This window comes from Vollenhovia emeryi, unplaced genomic scaffold, assembly GCF_000949405.1.
Source record: "Vollenhovia emeryi isolate VEMERY1.0 unplaced genomic scaffold, V.emery_V1.0 DF939193.1, whole genome shotgun sequence".
In the NCBI taxonomy this organism is placed as follows: Eukaryota; Metazoa; Arthropoda; class Insecta; order Hymenoptera; family Formicidae; genus Vollenhovia; species Vollenhovia emeryi.
The window spans coordinates 371193-380791 of record NW_011967173.1 but is presented as its reverse complement, the minus strand read 5'-3'; the positions used below and the strand labels follow the sequence as shown (position 1 = coordinate 380791).

Sequence of the window (9599 nt, the reverse complement as noted above, 5' to 3'; positions counted from 1 at the left end):
TTTTCAGCATTCCTTAAGTTTCCAAAAGGCTGCTTACGTTCTCGATTACGTCATCGGTCACTTCTCTTAAAGCTGGAAACACATGAAGAAACTTAAGCAGTAAGACTCAAGAATTACAAGCAATCGGAATTTGCAGCATTCCTTAAGTTTCAAAAACTGCTTACGTTCTCGATGACGTCATCGGTCACGTCTCTTAAAGCTGGAAACACACGAAGAAACTTAAGCAGTAATTAAGACTGAAGAATGTCAACCATTCGGAATTTTCAGCATTGCTTAAGGGGTCATTCCACTTTAACGACCCGAAAACTATGCTTATCTTTAACAATTCTTTTCACAGTAAATACACCATACATTGAAATAAATCTTTTGGGGATTTATTAGGGCACTCTTAAAGAACACAAAAAAATGTTTGTCATAATTTAAACGATTTTCTAATTAAGCGTTTTTTACACCGTTCGAATGGCGTGACAAAAAAGATGCAGTCGACGACTTTTATCATTCAGGCTTACCTGAAACAAGAATCGAAGAGATTCTTAAAATATATGAGCGTCGCTATGTCCAGAACTTCAATTAAGAATTTTTATTGAAAAATAACAAAATGTTACCAGTTCGAAAAAAGTTTAAAAAAATACTTTTCAAAACTCTTTTCAAACTGGTACCATTTTGTTATTTTTCAATAAAAATTCTTAATTGAGGTTCTGGACATAGCGACACTCATATTTTAAGAATCTTATTGATTCTTGTTTCAGGTAAGCCTGAATGATAAAAGTCGTCGACGCAGCGGACTGCATCTTTTTCGTCACGCCATTCGAACGGTGTAGAAAACGCTTAATTAAAAAATTGTTTAAATTATGACAAAAATCTTTCTGCGTTATTTAAGAGTGTCCTAACATATCCCCAAAAAGATTTATTTCATTGTATGGTGTATTTGCCGTAAAAAAAATCGTTAAAGATAAGCATAGCTTTTGGGCCGTTAAAGTGGAGCGATCCCTTAAGTTCAAAATGGCTGCTTACGTTCTCGACAGCCATTACTGCTTAAGTTTTTTCGTGTGTTTGGGCCTTCAATGTGATCGCTGTTTGACAAAGCTTCCCCGCTACCGGAGTGCGGTTTTTTTTTTACAAATAAATGCAGACAGTACGTCGGATATAAGTACAGACCCTTTCTCTTTCCTCGTACAATACTTTTCGCGAACGCCGAAGGAATATATCCGCGCGCTTCTCGGAAATACGCAAATAAATGCACACGTACGTACATACGCGCGCGTTATTGCGCGCACGCCGCGAATACCGTATGAGGCCTGTTCTCCCGCCGATTTTGCGGCGTCCTATATTAAGCGCTTCCTACGCATTCACGTGGCAGCAATCTAGAAAAGTGACGCCCTTAAAAATGGATAACCTTTTTATCGCATATCGTAGGCGGCGGTTTTTCCTAGCAATACCGCGGGTGTTTTTCTAAAGATAAACCAAAGGTGCTCTCTCAATTTTTCCCCTTTCCCTCGCCCCCGACGTATCTTTTTACGATATCCATCCGAGTGCACTGCCGGGGGAGTCCGAAGCCGCGACCAAGCGGGCACGGACGGCGGCGCCGCATTCGGCGCTGCTGAATATCGCCTCCCGGTAACGATTTTTGTAAAAAATATTACCGCGTACATTGTAAATCTGTCGTCACGCCCGGCGAGAGATTAACGCATTATTTGCGTCCCGCTTGCGTACGTTGATTCATCGTCAAACGCAAGCAGCTGTACCGGCGTACAGGGTGCTTTAAAAGTTTCACAGATAGTAAAACGTGGCCCTTTAGGAACGTGAGAACAAATTTCATTTCAAAAGCTCGAAGAGTGAATCCATTTTTTTATTATTATTATATATATATTATGAAGGAAAGTCCAGGGGTTCAAACCCTGGCCGAGGTAATATTTTTCACAATAAATTATTAAAAATGCCCGATATGTTTAAGAAAACACTGATTTATTATAAATGATATGAAAACACGTTATTTATTATAAAAATTAGCATTATTATAAAATTATCATTCTTATTAATATATTTATTTTTGAACAACAGAAAGAGACATTTGCGCAGAGACATGCGCAGCTGCGTGCACGTCCAAAGAGTTTTAACAAGGGGGTAACCGCTAGCTAAAATGTCCCACCGACCACATGATTTCATTAGATTTCATACGAATTCATCTGATTGCAAGTAACTTCTTATATGCACGTTTAAAAATAGGCGACGTTGTTAAGAGCTGTTAGATTTCCTCAAAACATTATATCTTTTTGATTTTAAGTATTTGCTTGTAGAGGTAACTTCAATTAAGATTGTAGTATTCGGTTAGGTAGAAAACGTGTTTCCTCGCTTCCCACTTTTCCCACCAGTCTAACCGTGGTCTTAATGAGAAGTAATGTTGTATTTGTATTTACTGTTTATTACTCTAAATTTGTGCGCAAAGGTGTATCAACTCACTGTCCTAACAGCAACCACTTCAGTCTTATTATGAAACAAGTAATACGCGCTTATAAGCGCGCAGTGTGATGTATATTTGGATATTCACTAAAAGAAGTAAATTTTGGGGGAAAATGAAAACAAGTTGAGAAAATGTTCAAATTTAATGCTCATTGTCTAACGAGTGAAGAAACATGAAAACGAAGGCAAAACGATTACATGGAGATTTCGTAAGGATTTCGTAATGATTTCACAATGATTTCGGAGACACTGTCCCATGATTACATCAAGTGGTTACCCCCTTGAGTTTTAAAGACACCCGGGGAATCGTGAAAGAGAGGGTAACGGAAATTACTCTCCCAGAGATCGCGGGAAGGAACTGTACCCATAAGTTCCCATAACCGGCTCTCACCGCCGCGCCACGTACATTTGCGTCACCGTGTATAGACACGTATTAGTCGCGAGTCCATCAAGACGGCGAGGACACGACCGCGGTCACTCGGATTTCGCTGTTACTTTGCTACCTCGCAGTTTCGCCACGAAAGTTTTCGCCGTTCGGCGAGCACACGGGCTCGGATTTCCCCGTTCATCAATCGATCGGCTTGACTCATCGCGCGGAATATAAGCGCGCGCGATGCATACCTACGTGTATATACCGGCTCGTACACGGACGCGCGTATACACGGATTATGGAAGCGGGAAGGGGGGGGGGGGAAGGGCGCTATACAGGGTGACGCAAAGTTTCGCTGCTCTTACCCGAGGCCGAGTCACCCCGTGACGCTAACTGATGAATTACCCCGAACACATTTTCCCAACCGGAGTTCCACGGAGCGGCGCTTATTATTTCGCTGAAACGGATTACCGCGATTTCCATTTGCGTCCCGCACGCCCGCTTTATACAACGTCGAGCAAAATGTACGGATAAATATATCGTTGCGCGTCCCGCGTTCTGCATCCCGCACGAGTTCTGCTTTTTATTTTATTAAAAGTTTATCCCGCGAGAGTTAATTCTCTAAAAGCACATTAGTAATTAAGGTCCCAACGAGTGCGTGAACGTGATACTGTTGTTAATCTCTTCGGTTAACGTTTTCACGCTCGGTACTTTGATCGAGATTGGCGAACGCAGAAAGGAGGGCGGCGGGGGGGGGGGGGGCGTAGGTCCACCTGCAACCCCGCGCTAATTGCAAGACGCTTTTTCTTTACGGTTCGCCAGGCGATCGGCGCGCGGTTGTTCCACTTATTTGCACCACTTTGTTAGGATCCGACGGGTCTAACTTAAAACGTAACTGTACCTCGTGGTACCGTAGATCGTTCATAATGCCGACCAGCATTTCTGACAGTCAGCACTATAATTAGAGCACGTCGCGCACGCGGGTAAATGACGGCGAGAACGAGAGAGAGAGAGAGAGAGAGAGAGAGAGAGAGAGAGAGAGGGGGGGGGGATATGGGATGTGTACCGATATGATAGATCGAGGAAGAGAGGGAGACCCCGGGAGGGTAGAATTGAAATCGCGTCGCGTTTCCGGGACACCGCGGGATTGCGATCGATCGGATGTTTTTGCACGCCCGGTATTATTCGGGCGGCACCTCCGACTATGAGTCACACATTGTGCAATATACCGCGTATCGGAGCGCGATCAGATGGAATTACCGTGTGTCGATGGCGAACGGGGAAAATGGTACCGCCGCCATTAAGGGAACCTCGCGGCGTCGAGTCGCTGAGCCGCGTCTAATTTAGAATTCGCATTCCTTTTTTTTTCTTTCTTTTTTTGATTCGACTCGTGAAATTGATGGACGCCGAAAATCAGGCGCTGGAAGGCGATAACGTTTCGGGCGACGCGCTCGATTCTTTGTAGGTCATCTCGCGCGATACACGGACCTCATTTTCGCGTACGAGGCAATCGTGTTCAACGTGAAACGTGGCAGCGCTCTGCGCGCCTCGCGCCGAGATTTACGGTTTTCCACGATACGCTGAGGAGCCGCGAGGTTCTTAAAATAGTCCCGAAACTGACAGGTCGTTTCGAAATGTAAATCGTTAATGTATCCGCGCGATAAGAGCGCGGCTAACAGCTTAGAAACGAAAATGAGCGGCGAGAATTCTCAGCTACGACGCCGACGTGGCACGCGGGAGAGGATAAAAAACCGTTCTCGAGGTTTAACTCGACGGTTTAACCGGCGAGTGGAAATTGTTTGCTCCTCGCGTCGGGTCGTATTTGTTGAAAAAAAAACGGGGAAACGTTCCGAGCCGTTCCGAGCTCGGTAGAAATATGATATCTGGCGACAGCTCTTTGAGAATCACTGGCCCAAACCGACGACGTGGACACACGTCGGCGGAGGAGCCTCTAAAATATTCATGGTCGTTGGCCTTACTTTTTGTGTTCTCCGCGGTATTTCTCTCCGCCGTGACGACTCGCACACCTTTTGCGCCGAGGTGTCTTTCAAAAGTCCGGAGAAACAGTGTCCGCTACTCGAATATTTAACGTACCGGTGTGTCGTTTTAATTTCCCCCGCGACGCGAGAGATCGTTTAAGCGCTTACGTTATTCTCTCGACGATCAACAGTTTTCACCTGCGAAAGCGATGCTGGAGTAACAGGCGAATAATGACGAGCAAACGTTGACGGCGCAAAAGAAATGAACGGAGCAGCGCGATCAACGAACCGATTAACGTTACTTTCTGATCGCAGGGAATGTGTGACATGTTCATCCAAACACAGCAGACGAGTAGCGTCAACGGCAGCAGCAGCAGCAGCAGCAGCAGCAGCAGCAACAACACCGTTCACCACCACAGCAAGAAGCGCAAGTTGGACTACAACGTGAGTCAACCGGTGATCCAGCACGCATTGGTCCAATCGACCAGCGACTACCAATTGGACAATACCGGTCTGCAACAACGGTACTCCGTGAACGGTCCTAATCACGCGTTTCCCACGCTGCCCAACAATGTGCTGCAGAAGAGTAGCCCGAACCAGCAAACCGTGGTACGAGCCTCGACGATCAAGCTCGTAGACTCGTATACACGTGGTGGTGTCCCGAAGGTTGGTTCGCGTCGCTTCCTGCGCGTCCTGCGATTCCTTTTGCTCCTTGCGCTTTGCGTTCGTACGATCCACGGGTCCCCTTCGGGTGCCCTGCGTGTCCACGTGCTAATCTGGCCCGCCGAAATCTACCTTGCGTCCATCCTCTGCAAAAGATCGCGCGTACCCCTCTCAGAGAGAATTTTTCAAGGGGGTAACCACTTAATATAATCATGGGACAGTGTCTCCGAAATTATTATGAAATCCTTACGAAATCTCCTTATAATCGTTTTGCCTTCATTTTTAACTTTCTTCACTTGTTAGACAATGAACATTAAATTTGAACATTTTTCACCTTGTTTCTATTTTCCCCCAAAATTTACTTCTTCTAGTGAATATCCAAATATATATCATAGTTGACGCCTATAAGCGCGTATTATTTTTTTCATAATAAGACTGAGGTAGTTGCTGTTGGGACAGTGAGTTGATACACCTTTGCGCGCAAATTTAGAACAATTAAACATTAGATACAAATACAAAATTACTTCTCATTAAGACCACGGTTAGACTGGTGGAAAAAGTGGGAGGCGAGGAAACACGTTTTCTACCTAACCGAATACTACAATCCTAATTGAAGTTACAAGCAAATACTTATTAGTAAAATCAAAAAGATATAATGTTTTGAGGAAATCTAACAGCTCTTAACAACATCGCCTATTTTTAAACGTGCATATAAGACAACTATTTGCAATTAGATGAAATTATTTGTAATCAGATAAAATCGTATGAAATCTAATGAAATCATGTAATCGGTGGGACAACATTTTAGCTAGTGGTTACCCCCTTGGAATTTTTGATAACAAGACAAAATTCTTGATATATTCAAACCCATCGTAATCTCATGCAGTAGAAAATAAAGTAATGGTAAGATTAAATTCCCATTCTCCTTTCTCAAACTAAATAAAATTGTTTTGGACTATATTGAGATAAGAATCACATGTTTAAATTTAAGCTCACATAGTCTTGCATTTAAATCTCTCGATGTGTTATTACGCATGCACCAACATCATTTTATTCTAGATTCAAAAATTTTCCATTTAAGATTAAAATATCCCTTTTTCAATAACGATTGTCGCTATATCGAAGTTATTTTACTATAAATCCAAGTGTGATTCGGAAGTCTTTTCTGTGCTTTTTAAAAGTCCCTCAGTGGATCATCACTGAAAATAGTGAATATTACTTGAGATGACCATAAATATAATAGTAGATCCTGAACTAGCCTTGGTGTGCACTCGGTGCGCACTAGAGCGAGCTGCCGAATTCGCTATTAGAATTCGCATTTCGAGTTCGATCGCTCCCCGCTCGATCTTTCCGGAGTCCAATCTTTTAATGGCTTTCACAATCGATTCCCTTCCCTTCTTCTCTCTTTCTCCCGACGTTGTATTCGTTATTAATATTTGCCTCGCTGAACGCGCGACTTTTGTATAGTTTCCCTTCGACTACGGCGCGGTCGAATAGTCACAATCCGCACTATGAGCAACCAATCCCCAACCTCTCAATGTCATTTGTTTGCTTCGGTTTCGGGTTTCTGCGGCGGCTTGTTTTCGTTTCGCCACTACCCGAGCCCTCCCAAGCCGTCTGCTGCTTCCGCACGCGTACGCGTGTTATTACGAGAACGGGAATAATTACGGTAACGTTCCGTCGCCAGTTTTCCGTGTTCTCCTCGCTGGAGAACGGGCAGGGAAAACTTTTCTCCGCGATTCCGTATGTGTCGCCGTCTTCGGCGCTCCGACAAACAAGGCCCTGCCTAGACTAGAGGAAATATCAGGAATAGGAATAAATATTACGGCTTGGTTTTACCAGCGTCGATTAATTTTCATCTTAGTTTAATTCATCATGGCCTGGTTTTTCATTTTTTGATTAACTGTTAACCAGAAGTTCGTCGACTCTCCATCTCTTTCTATGTTATTATCTGAGAAGAGACAGAGAGTCGACTAACCTCTGGTTAACAATTAACCAGAAAATGAAAAACCGGGCTTGTCTCTTTCTAAAGGAACAGTTGGAAAGAAGCAAAGGATGAATTAAACTAACAATATAAACTTGAAGCGACATTGGTGGAGCCGAGCCTCAGAACAGCAGAGCTCTGACTATTTGAATTAATGACCGACCACCTCGGATAATCAAACACTCGGATAAAGAAAAAACAAAAAGACGTTCGAACATTACTTATGGTAAAAACAGTGTACTTGTTACGCAAAAGGGGAACAATGGACGTCGACGGCAAACCGACCAACTTCCAGCCGATTTAAAACTCCGATTTAAAAATACAGTAAATCCATTTTCACGACCTGTTTTGCGTAAAGATATTATTAAAACGTTTATATCGCTATTAAAATTGGTAATTAAAAAATTTGGGGTGTAACATTTTTAGGTTTTAAATTTTACTTTCGACAGTGAAAAACATTAATCTAAAAACTTGCCTCGGATAAGCCGGAACTCGGATAATCGGGATTCTACTGTACTAGAAGAGAGAAAAGAGAGATGAAACAATACAACATACAGTGAAAAGGAATAAAATGCGAGATACAAATGTAGAAATTGTGTCACGCGGTCATAATTCGGAATATTTCAGCTTATATGAATTTAAGCAATATGCATTTAACATTTATTTCCATTTCTAATATTTCCCCTATCGTGCACAGGTCCTAAAACTGAAGCCAACGGCACACGATACTACTTTTCTTACTAGATTTTTTACAAGACCCAATAAGGATGCAGAGTTTCAGATCACATGATTCTAAAATCCTGATTGATTCTCGTAAACAATTCAGTAGGAAAAATAGTAAATCGTGTGTCGTTGGCTTTAATGGCCGCTAAGGGCCTAATACGCGCGAAGGAACTCAAGCAGTGAAATCTAATATTTGAAAATTTCAACCAATTAGAATTTTCAGCGTTGCCTAAGTTTCAAAATGGCTGCTTAAGTTCTTTCACGTGTTTGCGCCTTAAACTGTAAGCACCCGAAAAAACTTAAGCAGTAAGACTCACTTAAAAATTTCAACCAATCGGAATTTCCAGCATTGCTCAAGTTTCAAAATGGCTGCTTATGTTTCCGGCAGTCATTTCCCTTAAGTCTTAAGTTTTTTTCGTGTTTGTTCGGGTCTTCAAACTGCTTATACGGCGCAGGCCGAGAGTCGGCTCGTTTTAGGCCGAGACCGCGTTCGGCGAACGGAGTCGTGATGCTTCTCGCTTCGCAACTGATGCCTCTTGCCGCAAGTCGGGCGAAAGGGAAAGGCTCGCGATCTACGGATTGTAGCGCGAAGATACTGTACCGTCCGTCTGCTCGTCCGTTGCATCTCGCCGATCTCTCGACAGTCGCGTCACGACGATCGTGTTCAATAGGATCGCCCGGCGATTAACTGATCCCGAGGACGGATCTTGGTTCCTGGTGCGCGTGGACGCGCGAGCTCTCGTGTCGACTCAAAACGCTTGAGAATCCGCGCCAATGTCTCGCCCGACGCGACATCGTCCTCGGTGCGTTCTCTCGTCTGTCCCCAGCAAAGGCTGCTGGCAGAGAATGACCCGTAAACGCTTAAGACCGTCTTAGTCGTAGACGTAAGGCAAGGCAGAGAAAAACGTAAGTCGTATATAGTCATCGGCAATGAATCGTTTCGCAAGAGGGGAAGTGACTTTTTCTCCACACTGGCCGATCGACGAATTATCAACGAGTGGGGAAACAACAATTCCTCTCCCGCGAAACGATTCATTGCCGGTTAGTATACAATAGCCTTTCACGACTTACGTCTACGACCGAGGTGTAAACCGCTGAGGGCACTGTGGCGTACAGATTTGCGGCATTACTGCACTGAGAAAAATAGCCGATTAAATACAATCGGGCAATCCGATTACATAATAACAAACGTACATATCCGATGAAAAATATGATATCGGTTTTTCGATCAAGTTTTATTGGATAAATTTCATCGGATATGTACATAATTTAATCGGAAAAATTAACCATCGGAATACCATTGTATTTAATTGGTTTATTCGATGGAAATTTTTCTCAGTGTGGACATTACTGGGCTTTTTTGGGGCATTATCAGTTTTGACACTAGGCCTTGCTGGGGCATTTTAAATATAAAATAAGA

At 43.4% G+C, this 9599-nt stretch overlaps 1 protein-coding gene across 4 annotated transcripts in view; it reads left to right on the top strand.

Annotated features, from left to right (window-relative positions):
• The window catches only part of LOC105562178 (homeodomain-interacting protein kinase 2), a 52382-nt gene that overhangs the window by 18373 nt on the left and 24410 nt on the right, over window positions 1–9599 (top strand). For all 4 annotated transcript variants that reach the window (XM_012012801.1, XM_012012800.1, XM_012012798.1 and 1 more), the window contains exon 2: window positions 5125–5475. In XM_012012801.1, the coding sequence (XP_011868191.1) occupies window positions 5128–5475 (348 nt within the window). In that variant the 5' untranslated portion in view covers window positions 5125–5127. The remainder of the gene's footprint in view (window positions 1–5124; window positions 5476–9599) is intronic.